A 17,600-nucleotide genomic window follows, 5' to 3' on the forward strand; every position below is an offset into this window, starting at 1 on the left:
CTGTGGTGCTACCAGCCAGCCAGCTGGCCGGGTGTCCTGAGGAGAAGCCCTGTGAGTCAGGGTGCAGCTCACACACGCTTTGCCTTTTCTACCAGTGTAACTCCCTGTAAAAATGACCGCATAAACATGAGCTAATTACTAATGGCTGGTCTTTGCTAAGCAATTTGAAAGGCGCAGCAAGCAATTTAAAACAAGATATTAAAAAAAATTCAAACGTGGCACCATTTCATTTAACTTCAGGTATTATTAATGGCTGCTAATTTTGAAGACTTAAAAAGACATTCAATCTGTAGGTTTTCTTAGAGTAAAAAAGCTTGCGGTGGGGGGTGGGGGGGGGAAGGGAAGAGGGGAGGGGGGAAGAGTTGGCAGAATGACCACTCCGTGGTCTTGGCTCTGGCAATGGGAGCTTTATGGAAGTTAAAATTGCTTTTATGGTGAAATATACCACCCCCAAAAAAGAAAGTATAGGTGGTGTGCCTACCACCTGTAGGAAGAAATAGAACATATGTGTAACTTAGGAGCTTCCTGTGAGCCTCATTCGCACTGTACCCCCTTCCTTCCTGACCCAGGGATGGCTCCTCTCTGGGATTTTGTGTTGAATCATTCCCTTGCTTTTCTTACAGTTTAAGGACCAAGGAATGCATCCCTAAACCGTGTATGATTTAGTTTTCCAGTTTTTGAACTTCATATAAATGGAATCATATTGTGTGTATTCCATTGTTCAATGTTGCTTCCTGTAGCTGTATTGTGTTCATTTTCACTGTGGACTGTACTCTTTGTATGAATATGTCACAGTTTATTCATCTTTCCACCCTGGTAGCCTCATGGTTGTCCCCAGAGTTTGTATTATGAACAGAGCTGCCATGAACTTTCTTTTCCATGTCTTCTGGTGTATTTGTGCAAGAGTTTTTCTAGGGTATATGGTTATTTAAAAAAAAAAAATTATTCAGGTAGCATATGCTTAGTGTAGAAAACTATTTTATGAGTATTCTTCCAAACTTATAACAACATCTTTTGATGTTCATCTTACTTCATAGTAGATACTATACTGATTGCCCAACTTTCGTTAATGCATTTAATTTTTACAATTACCCTCTGAGGCAGGTGTTATTATTCTAGTTTTACAGATGAGGACACTGAGGCCTAGAGGGTTAAGAGATTGCTCAGGTTGTGTAGTTAGAGGCAGAGCTGGCACTCAGAGCTTGGTGTGTTTGATCCCAGTGGAAGGGATGAGTTTATCTCACTGCACTCCTATCCATCCACCATCTGTCATCACTAAAGTATCACATGGTAGATGGTGTTTGTATAGGACACATTCACACGCACTCACTAATCCCTCCCTCCAGTACCTCTTCAGGGTCCTTCAGTGTGCTCCCAGGGTTCAGGGCCAGAGGATGAACTCACCCTTATTTGATGTGAGCTTCCAGTTCTAAGAGAAAAGCTGGACATATACCTAGATCATGAACAAAAATGCAAACCCTGCAGCACACCAATGGGTACAAATGTTTGGTTCATGGCTATATTCCAAGGGCTTGGCACATAGTAGGTGCTCAATAAATATTTGTCAAGTGAATGAAATGAATACCAGCTACATATTAAGTGCTGAGTAATGGAGCCATCAAAGCTTGATGGTTAATTATGCAAAGCTTTTTGGTAAGATGGGGTGGGGACCAGATGAAGCAGACCAGAGGGCAGCCATTCCTGGGGCTAGGGATGGGGTGGGGAGAGATCCTGGCTGGGGCCTGAAGGAAAGACGCAGTGAGTAGATGTGTTCTTTACCTGAGTCCTTGACCTGAGTGATGATGGGGTGGTAGGGAAAAGCAGCCAACAAAGGCAAGAATTCTGAATGCCACGGGTCAGAGTAGAGATGGGGTAGGGTTGGGGAAAGAAAGAGAGAAGTGGATGGAAGGTAGATTTCTAGATAAAAGGAGGAAGAAGATGCTTGGTGTTAGACTATTACTCTCCAGGGCTACTTGGAAAAAGGATGGAGACTGGCTGGGGGGTGAGGAGAATGGGAGGGAGGGGAGATTGGGGGAGACAGAGAGGAGAGGAGGGAAGTGGAGGACAGTGGAGGAAAAGAGGGAGGAGACCCATGGGAGAATGGTGGGGCGACACTCCAGGGGTGGAAGAGCAGAGGAGGAGGAGGTTGATGGGGGAAGGGGCACAGCACTGAGAACAAGGTGTAGACCTACCTGAAGGGGTGGGCAACCTCGTCTCCAGCTCTAGAGAAATGAACCCTCATGGGACAGGGATGTGGGCTGCGGGAGGTTCAGGGGCTCAGCCTGGTTAGTGGGAATGGACCTCACCAAGGGTGGAGCTCCTCAGTCAGGCTTCATCCACTGCCAGACTCTCCAGGATGGCCTTTGACCCTCCCTCCTCTGGTGAGTTCTCATGGATAATTGGCCGCTGTCTCAGGCTGTCTTGGTGAGGAGGCAGAGCTCTGGCACGACCTCTTGGATACCTGCAAGCCTAGAGTGCAGTTTTGGTATCTTCCAGATGTAGAGTCCACAGGCTGCTTCCCAGCCTCTAGCCGTGGAGCAGAATGACATGGGCCCTGCTTCTGAGGTCTCTGTCTCAACTGGCTCTCTACTGTCACAGCATCTCATGATCCCTTCCTCTTCTGCAAGGGCCCTCAGGTGCCCCTGCCGTCCACTCTCTGAAACATCTCCATGTATATCTTTTGACCAACACTGTCCCTCCTGCTGCCTTACTGAAGCCTGTCCTCACCCTTTCCAGGGAGCCTTTCTTGCCTTTCTCATCAGATCAGCTGTATTTCACATTGCCTCAGAATGGGCACTATCAGTAGGCATTGTGTTCCTGAGCATCTGATTGTATAGCCAGAAACCAGCCCTCTTCAGACTTCTGGACTTTCTCATGAACTTCTGAACTTCTGGGTCTGTCTTCCTCATCAGATCAGGAGCTCCAGAATCCATGTCTCCTTCCTCGTCTTAGTGTTTTCCTCCCTCCCTCCAAAATTAAGACAGGGTTCAGCATATTGCAGGGACACATCAATCGCAGAATCCCTGAATCCCACAACAAGATGTTACCTTGTTTAACCCGTCATCCATTTTGGGGAATCTGCCTTATAACATCCTCCAGAGGAGCAGGATGGACTGAAGGGAGTCTTGAACAAGAACTTCTCAATGTCAAAACCACCTGATTTACCCCTTCTTTCCAGGCAACCCTTGAAACAAGATCTACTTGGGCTAAAAGAAGAGGCTGTGATCTCCAGATAAGAAGGTCTTTTGGTTTGCCCTGTCTCCACAAACATGATAGCCACTCCAGAATAAACAGTGTTTCTCTTTTATATAAAGCTTCCCTAAATGGGAGACATAATGCAAGCTCCTTAGGAAACCATGACTACTTGACCTCCTCTGGCAAGTTTTTCCTCAAATCCAACTTCTATCTTTCCAGTCGCAGTGAAAGCCTGACTTCTCTTGCTCTCTTTGGAGTTCCATTATACTTGGATGGATTATCAATGGCAAATCCCCCACTCTCAACCCCATGGTATCCCTGGGCTACTGACCAATCAGGAGTTTTCAGAATCAGGCAAAAAAGCAAGATGAATGAGCATGTCATTGATTTATGGCTGAGGACTTCCAATAAGGCCAAATAAGTCATACAAATTGATCAGTTACTACAGAGAACTGACTTTTTGGACTGTCCAAGCTTTTCTTTTCATTCAGTAGTGTGGTTGCCCAAGGATTGGTGACATTTTCCCTTTGCCCTAGAGGAGACATTCTCATTGGGCCTTCCCTGGGGCAGTTGGGCTTGAGGATGGACATTTGATTTTGGGTTCTTTTCCAGGATAAAGGAAGTGATGATGGTCAAAGGTCTCCAGTCCTCCCTGCCCCTTGGACTGACCTCCATGGTAGAATACTAGTTGATAACATTTATTGAGCACTTGCTATGCGCCAGGTGTTGAGTTAAGCATTGTCCATGTATTTTAAAATTTAATCCTTCTATTAGTCCTTTCACATAGGCACCATTAGTGGGAATTTTACATAGGTGGTTTAGGAATGTGGGTAGGTGTATTCCATCAAACCTGCTGATACATCCACAGCAGCAGCAACAATAACACGTATCTCTATCTCCCCATCCAACCTGCCACTATAACTACAGCAGCACCGATACCTACCACTAATATGATTACATACTTAGAGTGTGTCAGGCTCTGTTCTAAGTGCTTGACATTGATTAATTCTTTTAATCCTTATAAAAACTTTATGAGGTGGGCACGATTATCCCTATTTTACAAATCATGAAATGAGATACGGAGAGGTTAAGTAATTGCCTGAGGTTACACAGCTAGAAAGTGGCAGAGCTGGACTTTGAAACTAGGCAGTTTGGAATCTGGGTCTGTGTTCTTAACTGATAGACCATGTACTTAAACTTTTTAGTTTCAATTATATTAAGAAATAACTTTGCATAATGACTAAGTACACACATACATACATATCACATGCTATTGAAACAAAAGATCCTGAAATGTTACTTTTACTACATATGTTGCACTCTAATATTTTCTACTATATTCTACTCTACTTGATTTTGCCCTAATCTGTCTCATTAAAATTCTGGTTGTTCCTATTGGTGGGTCACAATGTGAACTCTGAAAAAAAAAAATGCAGTCCCAGAGCCTGCTGCTTCTTAATGATTACAGTAAAGCACATCTGCACTGTTCTCTGGAGTTTACTGAGCATATGCGCATTTCTGTAATACTCCAAGGCAGCACTAGGAAGAAGAGGCTTAATCCATTTCCCAGAGGAGTGAACTGCTTTGCCCGTAGATCACACAGAGCTATTCCTGGCAGAGCCTTGGTTCCTACCCAGCCTTTTATGGTTCAAGGCCCAACCTATCCACACTGGATGGATGGCACACACCAAAATGGATGTGTTCTGACATCTTCCAAGGCTACTGACAAACTGCTGTAAAGGGAAGGGGGTTGCAGGTTTGGTAGAGCATGGAAAGCAGTACGGGCTAAGGGGGGTGATGGCAGGGGGCTGGATGCTCTCCTTATACGTCCCTATCTAGAATGATTCTCTGGTATTCTGAGCCAAATGCTATAAAGATTTATAACAGCTGTGTCTACTCCAGTCCTTCTGGGCCCTGGAGAAAACATGGAGACTGGAGATGAACTCTAGACAGGCTATCCTTGGTTGGGGCCTTGTTGGAAATGGCTGGGCATTCCTGAGGCCGTTGAGCCCATGTGTGCCCCCTTAGGCCTCATGGGAGACTCTGAGGGAGGGATTGCCTTCTCTCAGCATAGGTTGACAAGGAAGGTCTAATAAGTGGCCTAGGGACTGGTCTGTGTGCAAGTGAAGGTAGGCGAGTGTGTATGTGAGCACGTGTGAGTATGTGTGAGATGGTGTATGGGAAGGCCAGCATGTGAGTGCACAGTGTGTACGTGTGTGTGTGAGAGAGAATATGTTGATGGGTGTAGGTGAGGGATTTGGGAGCAGGTGTGCTTGTGTGTGTGATTAAGTGAGAGATTGTGTAAGTGTGGGGCTTTGGTGGTGCAGAAAGAGGCCGTCAGTGTGAGGGAAATCACCAAGCGCGCCTCAAGTTCCACACCTTCTGTTGATCTCACACTTCCCCAGTGTACCGGGGCACCACGGACAGCGGCATGATTCCATCAAATGGGGCGGGACAGGAGCAGCCGCAGCCCCGCCTCTCCCCGCCCTCCATTCTAACCTGAGTCACTGCTCCCCCATCCTCCAAACCCTGAGCTTTGCCAACTGTGTATAGGGAGGTTGGGGGTGGGTGGGGGAGGTGAGCTGGCTCTTTGAAGTAAAAAAATTGTGCATTTTAGGGTAAAGGCCAGAAACATCTGGTCGCATCTGGCCCCCAATTAAGCACATTAAGGGAGAAGCAACAGCAGCTAAACAGCCCAAGCCTATAAACGCGTCTAACTGCTCGTAACCCGTGGATGCGTCAGGCTCCCCACATATATAAAAGGTCCAACGATGTCCAAGAAGTAAACACCTTCGTCTACTGTGCCCTCCGTTAGGACGTCTTCCTCCTCAGAGCCTCCCGTGCCCCAAAGAAGCATCATGACCTGCGGATCAGGATTCGGTGGCCGCTCCTTCAGCTGCGTCTCAGCCTGCGGGCCCCGGCCCGGCCGCTGCTGCGTCACGGCCGCCCCCTACCGCGGCATCTCCTGCTACCGCGGCCTCACCGGGGGCTTCGGCAGCCGCAGCCTCTGCGGGGGCTTCCGCGCCGGCTCCTGCGGCCGCAGCTTCGGGTACCGCTCTGGCGGCGTGTGCGGCCCCAGCCCACCCTGCATCACCACCGTGTCGGTCAACGAGAGCCTCCTCGCACCCCTCAACCTGGAGATCGACACCAATGCGCAGTGTGTGAAGCACGAGGAGAAGGAGCAGATCAAGTGTCTCAACAGCAGGTTCGCTGCCTTCATCGACAAGGTGAGTGTCCTTGATCACACCTTTCCTGAACCCACCCATGCTCAGTTCAGGCTGGGCACTGATGGGGGAGTCGGAGGCAAAAAGACCTCTACTTGGCTCCTGACCACGTGCCACCTAGGCTCAGCATATCAGGATAACTCAGTCCACCTGAGCAGGGACTGATCTTTCCCAGCCCCTTGCTCTCACCACTAAGTTGGAAAATCCAAACATAGATCCCAATCCCGAAATCCAGAAGTTGCCTTGTCTTCCACAGCGCCCTCTGTGTAATCTCTGCTGAGCTCCTGGTTTGGGAGTTTACCTTAAAGCAATCGGCGCCCTCCCCCATCCCCCCATGCCCCAAGTAGGCTTTGGGGCAGTGGGAGCCATCTGACCCGTCCTCCCACCCCAAATGGCAGGTGCGCTTCCTGGAGCAGCAGAACAAGCTGCTGGAGACCAAGTGGCAGTTCTACCAGAACCGCCAGTGCTGCGAGAGCAACCTGGAGCCCCTGTTCAACGGCTACATCGAGACGCTGAGGCGGGAGGCTGAGCGTGTGGAGGCCGACAACGGGAGGCTGGCCTCCGAGCTCAATCACGTGCAGGAGGTGCTGGAGGGCTACAAGAAGAAGTGAGTGCGGTCAGGGATGATGTTGGGCACAGGAATGGACTTGAGTTAAAGCCTATTGGATGAGACTGGAGAAGAAATTCCGAGAAGGGGCAGTGACCTTGCAGGGCAGGTGGGCGGTGTGCAGCAGGATCTTCACATCAGGCAGTCATTGATCAGACACCTAAGAGCAGGGCCGTGATTCCCCAGGAGGTCTCTCTCTGCTCCTTCAGCCTTCTCTTCTTGGAGCCTGATCACCCAGCAGCTATGCCCTGCGGGCTGTGGGGAGGGGGCTTCTGCAGTCTCCCAAGCCATCTCCTCCCGGCCTCTCAGGCTCCCACCTGTAGCACCTGGATGTGATATGAGTCCCAGTGTCGCTCAGGGCTGCCAGGTCCTGGGGCTGCTGGTGTCCCATCGTCTAGGGTGCAGAGTGCTGAGGGCCTCTGGGACTCATAGGCCCTCCCACAGGTGAGCTAGGATGGACACCCAGGTGAGGGGAGGCTGCAGGGCCCCACAGGTGCTGCCGTCCACTCCTAGCATGGGGCTGGTGCTGAGTCCTTATTCTCCTCCAGACGTGACCTCAGAGCAGCTTTGGGAACAGGGCTGTGAGGTCCCAGAAGAGTAGCCCCCTGGACCCCTCAATTCAAAGTGGAGAGAGAATCACAAACACATCCCAAATCCAACCACAGAGGACCCCAGTAGGGCTGCCAGGGGGCAGGCTGTGTTGGCAGGTCCCTAACATTGCCTCCTTCACTGGTATGAAGTGGAGGGGGTTCTGGGGAGACCTGCCCTGCCATGACCTCCCTTTCTGCCCTCTTCTGCCTCAGGTACGAGGAGGAAGTCGCTCTGAGAGCGACAGCAGAGAATGAGTTTGTGGCTCTGAAGAAGGTGAGTAACATGGGATCGGGAAGCAGAGACACGAGGGATCTCAGAATGACAGGCTCTTGTTGGGGAGACCCATGGTTTCAACCTCAGTGCGGGGTGCAGTGACTTTGCCAAGTCAGCATGGGAAATTCCCAGAGATTAGGTCATGAAAGGCACATGTAGGGCTTTGAGAAGGGCAATAACCTTGGAATATCCACTAGCACCCTGCCCTGAAGCAGGGGGATGGCTGAGTTGACCTCTGGACGTTCTGTGCTGCTTCCGAGCTGGTGGTCTGTGGCTGGGGTGCCATGTAGGCGTGGCAGCCTCAGTCTCTCTGTCGAGGGACGGTGTCCTGTCTCGTGCTGCAGGAAGTCTGGTTAAGAAGAGGGGCACAGTCTCAGGATCGGGGGGAGGATGGAGCAGAGCCAGGAGAGGCCAGGTGGAGTCTTGGAGGACTGCTGGGGGACAGGGAAGTGTCACGGTGGCTGAGTGAGGGAGCCAGTCTGGCAGGCTTCCTGGTACAGGGGAGGGTAAGAAGGAGAGCTGGGAGGGAAGGGGTCTCAGGTGGGAGGAGTGAAAGCCTGGTGACCCATGTCCAAGGCACGAGGGGTTTGTTCTCAGAAGGGGAGGAGGTTGTGAGGTGCCTCTGGGGAAGAGCAGAGGGTATGGAGATGGGACGGGACTAGGAGCTCTGGGAATCCTTTTCCCCTTACCTCCATGTAATGGGTGAAGAGAGAGGGGAATTTGGGGGTGGTGATCACCAGAGGTCCTCTGAACTCAAAGACTCCCCACCTTCCCAGGATGTGGACTGCGCCTACCTCTGCAAGTCAGACCTGGAGGCCAACTCAGAGGCCCTGATTCAGGAGATCGACTTCCTGCGGCAACTGTATGAGGAGGTGAGGGGTTGTGGTCCAGGCAGAAAACCAGCAGCGGGCCTGGAAGAGAGGGTGTTGGTCTGGGATCAGAGTGGGACAGGGATTTGGGCAGGAGCTGCAGTCCGTGAGGCTGTCAGAGAGGGCAGGGGCTAGACACCAAGGAGGGCTGAGAAGGTTGGGTACACACAGTGGTGGCGGAGGGGGTGGTGTAAACCACACGCATTCTCCCACCCCACCATCTGCAGGAGATCCGAGTTCTCCACGCCCACATCTCAGACACCTCGGTCATCGTCAAGATGGACAACAGCCGGGACCTGAACATGGACTGCATTGTGGCCGAGATCAAGGCGAACTATGACGACATTGCCAGCCGCAGTCGGGCTGAGGCTGAGAGCTGGTACCGCAGCAAGGTGAGTGTCTCAGGGCACCTGCCTCCTAGACATGGTGGCAGGGATGTGTGGTATATATTAACAAGGCTTCTTTTGTCTGGGGATTCTGATTCCTAGAGGTGGTGAAAGAAGTGCAGACCCCTCTCAGGTTATAGTAGCAGGACATGGCTGCCACGTATGGTTGCACAGGCTGAGTACTGTACAATTTACAAATCGTCTGTGGTGTCCTGAGTGGGTGGGATGTCCCATCCTGAGTTTCATGAGCCTCCCTGCTTCCCTCCAGTGTGAGGAGATCAAGGCCACGGTGATCCGGCATGGGGAGATCCTGCGCCGCACCAAGGAGGAGATCAACGAGCTGAACCGCATGATCCAGAGGTTGACGGCCGAGGTCGAGAATGCCAAGTGCCAGGTAGGGGTCGTTTGAGGCCCACCCGGGGTCCCACAGTCAGTGTGTGCACCCAACTGGATCTCACCATTCATTCTCCAGCCCATTTGCATGACTCAAGTCCCAGGTTGTGGCCACTCAGGGAGACCCAGGTGATGAAGAGCAGAGACCTGTTCCTGGGGTGATCCCAGCTGGGTGGAGAGACTGGAAACATCCAGGAATTGGACACAGTGACCCAGGGACCATAACCCACCTTGTTCTCTTCTGGGCCCTTAGAACTCCAAACTGGAGGCCGCAGTGACCCAGGCGGAGCAGCAGGGCGAGGCGGCCCTCAACGACGCCAAGTGCAAGCTGGCCGGGCTGGAGGAGGCCCTGCAGAAGGCCAAGCAGGACATGGCCTGCCTGCTCAAGGAGTACCAGGAGGTGATGAACTCCAAGCTGGGCCTGGACATCGAGATCGCCACCTACAGGCGCCTGCTGGAGGGCGAGGAGCACAGGTGGGTACCGCAGCCACATTTCTCTCTCAGCCCTGCCTGGGTGCTAAGTGTGCTGTCCCTCACATTCCTACTTGACTCCTGTTTCTAAACCTCCCCATCTGCAACTGGACAGGTAATCTGAGTTATTCATTTGGTATGTTTCTAGCCCCATTTGAGTCTCTCATGCCCACTTACGTGCTGATCTGGGATTGGTGCCTTTTGCAAATCTGTTTCTCAGAGCCCGGAGTCAAGGCCTTAGGAATTGCTGTTCCTGAGAAGCCCTGTCTGGGCTGGGCCATCTTCCCTCTATAATGCTTCTTCCCTCCCGGGCCCTCATTGCACATGCCCCTCAGGCTTCCAGCTCTCTTTTCAAGCCTGGTCCTGGCCCCAGCCCTGGGAGTTCAGATTTCTCCCCAAATGACAGCTTCAATAGGGTTTTGTTTTTTTTAAAAATTAATTTATTTATGTTTGGCTGCGTTGGGTCTTCGTTGCTGCGTGTGGGCTTCTCTAGTTGCGGCGAGCGGGGGCTACTCTTTGTTGTGCTGCCTGAGCTTCTCATTGCAGTGGCTTCTCTTGTTGCGGAGCACGGGCTCTAGGCACGTGGGATTCAGTAGTTGTGGCACGTGGGCTCAGTAGTTGTGGCACATGGGTTTAGTTGCTCTGCGGCATGTGGGATCTTCCCAGACCAGGGCTTGAACAGGGAAGAATCCGCCTGCCGTGTTGGCAGGCGGGTTCTTGACCACTGCGCAACCAGGGAAGGCCTACCTGTGCCAATAGGGGGTTTTATCAATGCACACTTATATATTCTAACTACAGTGAGCATCCCTAAGTGGTCGTCCATTGCAGCAAGTGGGACTAAGGATAGACAGACAGCAGGGACTGGTCCCTTGAAGCAGTTGCCCTGGTCTGGGCATTTTTGCTTGTTGCTTGTTTTGAGGGCGTGGGGAGACCCATTGGTCATTAGCCTTCTATGTTCAGCTGGAGGGGGGCGGCTGAACAGCTCCTATGAGGACAACAGCCCCGGGCTGTTGCCCTTTGGTTCTTTCCCCAGGTTAGTCAGGTGCTCTTACCCTGAGCCTTCCTCTTCTCGTGTCCAGCCCAGCCCTTGGCCCTGGGCAGAGTAGAGTGAGGATGCAGAGGGAGCACCCTGTGTATTGGGGAAATGGGGACACAGGTTTGGTAGCTGGAATCAAAGTGATCACATGTGAGACTCACAACAAACTCAAGTAATTGCATTGGAGAGTTCAGAGGCACTGGGGCTCTCTGGGCCTGGGTAGTTTCATTGGGGCAGAATTCTGGGAGAAAGACGTTTTCAAGACTGAGTTTGAACGCTGGAGAGACACAGAGGTAGCACTGGAAACAGAGAGGTCCACCCCTTTGCCACAAAGCGCTCTTGGAATGAACTCCGAAGCTTTGGTGTGGGTTCCCTAGGAAACCTGGGCATGGGACGGTAGATGGTGGGCTGTGGCTTCTCCACATTTCTGAAGCTGATTTTGACAACCCTTTGCCACGGTCTCTCAGAGGGACTCTGTGTGTTTTCCTTAAGGAGAGAGCATTGTGTGGGAAGGAAACACGGGCTGGGTGGAGTTAGGTGGCAGGAGTGATATCCCTGCCTCCGGCACTGGTTATTTCCTCTCTCTGGGCCTCAGTTTCTCCATCTGTTAAGTGAGGGAATTGGTGTAGCTAGTCTCTGAGCCTACTCTCAATGGGTTCTAACATCCCATTCATTCATGCAAGTTATTTATTGAGCCAGGCATCGTTTGGGGCACTGTCTGCAATGGGGAAAAGAATAGACAAAAAATTCTGTCCTCCCGAAACTCACATTTTAGTGACACCAATCAGACCAGATTCAGGAATTTAAATCTGCTGCGCCTCAGTTGCATTTACAAGTCCATAAGAACCGAAATAAATAGTAGCAGCTACCATTTTTGAAGTGCTTACTGTGTGGCAGGCATTATGCACTTGTAGGCGTATTCTGAGTTCATTCTCACAACAGACCAGGGAGTAGATTTTCCCCAGGAGGAGGCAGGCTGAGGGAGGGCATTTCTGAGGTTGCTCAGCTAATAAGGGGTGGAGAGCCGGCGCACCAGGTGATCTGTCTCCGGAACCCATACAGTGACCCGGCTACCGCTAAATCGCCCCTTCCCCTGGGTAAGTGCGCAGAAGGAAGGTGGGGGGACCTCACCTTTCACCTTGGCTGTGTGGTCCAGCGGCTTTTCAGGGCACTGACCTTTCTCTTTTCCTTTCCCCGCAGGCTGTGCGAGGGCGTCGGGGCTGTGAATGTCTGTAAGTAGCCCGCCCCGCCCCCTTCTCCAGCTGGGTGGTCACAGTGCCTTTGGGGAGGGGGCATTTTCGCTGCCCCAAGCCGCCTGGCTGTGGCAGTGCCTGACCCGAGTCTCTGCCTGTTCTCCCCCCATCCAGGCGTCAGCAGCTGCCGCGGTGGCGTCGTCTGTGGCGATCTCTGCACCTCCGGCGCTGCCCCTGCTGTCACCACCAGTGTCTGCAGCGCCCCCTGCAGCGGCAACGTGGTGGTGGGCACCGCCGACGCCTGCGGCCCCTGCTCTGGGCTGGGCTACAGCATCGTGGGCTCTAAGAGGTGCTAGGGTCGCCCTCCGCCCAGCCAGGACCTCTCGCAACCGGAACGCCCCTTCCGTTGCCCCACGCACCGCTGGCGGCTGGCCTCCCGAGAACAGTCTCCAGATGTGTACCTTTTGCCCATCCTGCTCCCTACCTACTACTCCCTCTGTGTGCCATCCCCCGGCACCTGAGCCCCAGTGAGGCTGGGGTGCACCTTGGCTTCTTTCTGTAGCCTTTCCTAGTAGTCGTGTTGTTGTTCTGAGGATTCATCCTTTCTTCCGCCTTCTGTTTTTTGCTGGATTCATTGGTCTTGCCTGATCCCTTCACCTAAGCTTGGAGGAACAGGACAGGCCCCAGAATCTCCCCATCTGTGCATACTGGGGAATCTGCCAGTGTGCTTGTACCTATGGAATGGAGATAAAGAACACTGATGGTGGCTTTCCTGTAACTCTGTGAGGGATGTGACCCATTGGAGGGGGAGACCATCACCTTCCAGGGATGCCTGCAGAGGCTTCTATAAAAGCCAGTGAGTCAACTGCCTGCAAGTTTGTTCGCCTTTATTTTACTCTTGGTTTCCAATAAACTAATTGTAGCTAATCCAACCTGGTGCCTCAGAGTCTTGCAAATGCCAGGGCCCTCCTGTGATAGGTGCTTCCTGCTGGAGATTTCCTCAGGACCTCTCATGCACTTAGTTATTTTTCAGTAGGTGAAAATGACTGCAGTAGAAGCTGCCCATCTGGCCTTGAGCGACCTGAAGCTTGGAAAAACAAGAGAAGACCCATGGAGGCAGGGAATCCCTCCCTGCCTTGTGTGGTTATGGGTTTCTCTAGACCAAGGTTTCTCAACTTCAACACTATTGACATTCTGGGCTGGAGACTTCCTTGTTGGGGGGTGAATGTCCTGTGCATTGTAGGATGTTTAGCGGTAGCTCTGGCCTCTACCCACTAGATGCCAGAAGTACTCCTCACCTCCAATTGTGACAACCAAAGATGTCCCTAGACATGGCCAGATGTGCCCTAGGGCTTCTCAACCAGGGTGATCGTCCCCTCCACCCTGCTGGGCACATTCCTGGAGGGGGAAAGTACATGAGGAAATGGGTGAAGGAAGGCATGTGGGACGACAGTGTGAGGGAGAGGAAGAGCTTTGGGTCAGGAGAACCAGGCTTCTAATTCAGAGTCCCGATTCTGCCATTTCTTAAGTGGGTGACTTTGGGCAAATTGCTTCCACCTTCTGAGCTTCAGTTTCTTTGGCTATAAAATGAGGGATGTTGGACATTATTCCTAAGGTCCCTTCTGGCTCCCTAAGTGAGATTATGTATTTAAAAGAGTTTGGTTAATACAAACCTATGTTTGAATGTTGGTTCAGCCATTTACTATTTCTGTAATTGTGGGCAAGTCATTAATCCTCACTGAGCTTTACCTTCTTCATTTGTAAAATAGAATAATGATACCTCCTGGGTTGTAGGGAGGTTTCAGATATCTATTGCACGTAACGAATCACTCCAAAATTTAGAGGCTTGAAACAATAATGCTTTATTATTTCTCATGATTCGATGGGCTTACTGGGCAGTTCTTCTACTTTATGTGATGTTGTTTGGGATGCTAGGATGTCTGGAAGGTCCAAAATGACCTCATTCCATGTGGCTGGATTTGGTACTAACCGCCAGCTATGAGTTCAGCTGGAGCTATTGGCCAGGACGTGTCAGTCAGGGCATAATCAGGAGACAATAATTTGAACAGATGAAGTTTAATATAAAGAATTATTAACTATAACAGGGGATTGAGTAATGAGAGATTGGCTAGTAAGAAGCAAAAAATCTAAAGCATACAGGAGCTGCTGGACTTCCCTGATGGTGCAGTGGTTAAGAATCCGCCTGCCAATGCAGGGGACACGGGTTCGAGCCCTGGTCTGGCAAGATCCCACATGCCGCGGAGCAACTAAGCCCGTGTGCCACAACTACTGAGCCTGCGCTCTAGAGCCCGCGAGCCATAACTACTGAAGCCCGCGTGCCTAGAGCCTGTGCTCCGCAACAAGAGAAGCCACAGCAATGAGAAGCCTGTGCACTGCAACGAAGAGTAGCCCCCGCTCACCACAACTAGAGAAAGCCCACGCGCAGCAACAAAGGCCCAACGCAGCCAAAAATAAATAAATAAATAAAATAAATTTATTAAAAAAAAAAAATAAAGCATACAGGAGCTGCAGATATAAGGAGCAGCCCCTACCCCTAGGCCTGAGAGAGTGCACCCAAGGAAGTGGACCCCCTGTGGCCAAGATCTGGACCTCAGATCCAGGGAAAGCTAGGGAAACCTGCTCAAGAAGACATGTCTCCACCTCAAAACCACCTGCGAAGGATATTGGAAGCTGCTGGCCACACGATACTGCTGACTACTGTGCACTGCCGCAGTGAAGTTACTGCACGGCAGGAGCAGTTCTGGAGAAACTGTGGGTGCTGCCAGAATCTGCCAGGAGGAACCTGGAACCAGGAAGGAAAGCCCCTTCCTCCTGCAATATCTCTCCAGTGTCCTCTACTGACAAAGCTTAATATTGTGCCAGCAAACAAAGGAAAATATTTAAAGAGCCCCTCTAAATTTTCACAGAGCAGGCAATGACGGGTGAATCTGGAGCTGAGAGAAAATACATTGATAATTGGCATCCAGGGACTTGGTTCTCCTCCATGTGAGCCTTTCTCATGTAGCTGCTTGGGCTTCCTCACAGCTTGGTGGCTGGGTTCCAAGAAGAAGGAAGGTAGGAAGCAGAAGCAGCCAGTCCTCTTTAGGCCTGAGCTCAGAAGTTCACTTCCACCATATTCTATTGGGCAGAGCAGTCACAGGGCCAGCTCAGATTCAAGGGGAGAGGAAATAGGCTCCTCCTTGGGATGGCTTATATGTGCAGAGAGGGAAGGAATTGTTGGGGCCACTTATGGAGACTAGATCCCACAGTGCACTCTCTGGTCACAACAATTCATGTCCCTCCCACAAACAACATATGCTCACCCCTCCAGAGATCCCCCCAAATTTCTCCCCATTATTATATCAGCTTGAATTTCAGGATCTTGCTATTTGGATTCAATCCAGTTACATGTGAAGCTCTTGGGATATGGTTCTTTTGTTGCAGCTCCCCCATTATGGTCTACCTCAGTCTGAAGTCCTGTGAATTAAATGGCAATTATTTATGTCCACCACACCTATCATGCAATGGTGAGATGGGATAGGATAGCCATAGTCTGCACTGTCATTTATTTTTTTAATTTTTACTTTTATTTTGGCTGTGCCACATGGCTTGTGGGATCTTAGTTCCCTGACCAGGGATTGAACCCCTACCCACGGCAGTGAAAGTGCTGAGTCCTAACCACTGGACAGCCAGGGAATTCCCGCACTCTCGTTTAGAAAGAGGAAAAGCTGGAGTCACTTGGAAGTCCCTGATTCATAATAACTCTAAGTACAGTCGGGGACCCATTGCAAACTCCTCCTGTTGTAGTGGCAGGGAATAAGTATATCTGATTCGTGCCTAGTTTTGCTCCCTGGAAGTGGTTCTCCTCTGCTCTTGGCTCTATCCTTTGGGATCTTGGCTCCGCCTTCTGTATCATCCTTTTTTTTCCATGATAAACAACCCATGTGTTCTTAGCCTGCTTCCTGTCTGTAGGAGGTTAGGAGCCCAGAGGCCTCTTTTCATTTTGAATGGTCTCTGTCCCTTGTAGTTAGAACTGCTATAATTCTTCAAAAATTTTTGTAAGGTGTGAGGTAGGGCTCAGGGACTCAGGACAGGAGGTTCTAACAGAAGGCGAGTATGCAATGTCACTCCTGCTTGGTCCCTTGAGTTGGTAGGTGAAAGGCAGGTGCATCACCTCCAGAAATGTGGAGCCTCCCTGGGCTTCCCCAGGTGGCACCTGGATGACCTCCCAAGGCTGGCAGTTATTACAGAATCCTCCTTAAGTCCCTGGGAAGGAGGTGTTACAATCCCAGAGCAGAGCTCAGAGTCACTTCCCCAGAAGGTCAGAACTGAAAAAGACCTTGTAGGGCCCCTGTCCAGCCCTCATGTGACAAGTGTTCAGGGCCCCTGAGTCAGAGCAGGGGAGGAAGGAGCGGGGCAGTGGGGAGTGATGAGAGACACTGAGAGATGGGTCACAGCCAGATACACAGGACTGGCATGCCATGGTGAAGAGTCTGGACTTCATCCACTGAAAGGTCAGATCTGTGTTTTGTAAAGATCTCTCTGGCTGCTGCATAGTATGGACTGGAAGGGGAGATGAGCAGGACTCCAACCAAGGTGGTGGTGGCTGGAATGTGGGTGGTAGCAGCAGAGAGAGAGGAAAGGGATGGATGAGAAGGGTACTTAGGAGGTAGAAAAGGAAAGCACTTGGGGGTTAATTGGTTTTGAGGGTGAGGGTGAAGGCCTGGATAGATCATCTAGGTTCAGGTTTGGGCAACTGTGTTGATGATCTTGACAGGGGAGAGGCAGCAGGAGACACCGGTGGAGAGAGTGGGAAATAGTGAGTACAGCTTGAAGGTCTGCTGTGTTGGAAGAGTCTCCAGGACAGCCAAGTGGAGAGGTCTTGGAGGAACTGGGGCAAGTGGGTCTGAAGCTGAGGAGTGAGGTCAGGGCAGCAGGAGAGCCATCGGGACTTGAGCACAGCTGAAGGATTTGGACCAGGGAGGATGTTAACCATGGTGGGAACTGAAGGCAAGAGGCCGATGTGATTGCCCAGGAAGTGTGTGCGGAGGAGCAGGAGAAGGACGCTGAGGCACTTTCTTGCTTGAGGGTGAGGTTGCCTGGGTGAGGAAAGTGAGTCAGGGAAGAACTGAGAGCCTGGCCTGCAGAACAAGGAAGTGAAAGGCTGGAGACTCAGGGCTCCAGAGGGGGAGGGGGCGAGGGCAATGGGGAGCAGAGAGGGCTTGGATGAGGAGTTGAGGGGACCCCTAAAGACACCAGGAGGGAGTGAGGGAAGATGCTGGGTCCTCCTGGGACAGTGTGGTGAGATGCGTAGAAAGTTCAGGGTCTGAGGAAGGACCAGCACTGGGGCTGGGGTGGGGCT

At 51.4% G+C, this 17,600-nt stretch overlaps 1 protein-coding gene across 1 annotated transcript; it reads left to right on the forward strand.

Annotated features, from left to right (window-relative positions):
• The first annotated feature begins 386 nt into the window (after positions 1-386).
• LOC309609305 (keratin, type II cuticular Hb6) lies at positions 387-17,553 on the forward strand. Its single transcript, XM_082350570.1, has 9 exons — positions 387-6,422; positions 6,818-7,026; positions 7,830-7,890; positions 8,667-8,762; positions 8,987-9,151; positions 9,414-9,539; positions 9,792-10,012; positions 12,246-12,277; positions 12,413-17,553. Exons 1-9 carry the CDS (start codon positions 6,054-6,056, stop codon positions 12,592-12,594), a joined length of 1,461 nt encoding a protein of 486 aa, XP_082206696.1. The 5' UTR covers positions 387-6,053; the 3' UTR covers positions 12,595-17,553.
• The last annotated feature ends 47 nt before the right edge of the window (positions 17,554-17,600 follow it).

This window comes from Balaenoptera borealis, assembly GCF_965194805.1.
Source record: "Balaenoptera borealis genome assembly, chromosome: 13".
NCBI classification, from domain to species: domain Eukaryota; kingdom Metazoa; phylum Chordata; class Mammalia; order Artiodactyla; family Balaenopteridae; genus Balaenoptera; species Balaenoptera borealis.

Coding starts and splice junctions, on each gene's coding strand:
- LOC309609305 (XM_082350570.1), top strand. CDS start 6,054: ATGACCTGCGGATCAGGATTCGGTGGCCGCTCCTTCAGCTGCGTCTCA. Junction 6,423..6,817: donor TCGCTGCCTTCATCGACAAG/GTGAGTGTCCTT, acceptor CCCAAATGGCAG/GTGCGCTTCCTGGAGCAGCA. Junction 8,763..8,986: donor TGCGGCAACTGTATGAGGAG/GTGAGGGGTTGT, acceptor CACCATCTGCAG/GAGATCCGAGTTCTCCACGC.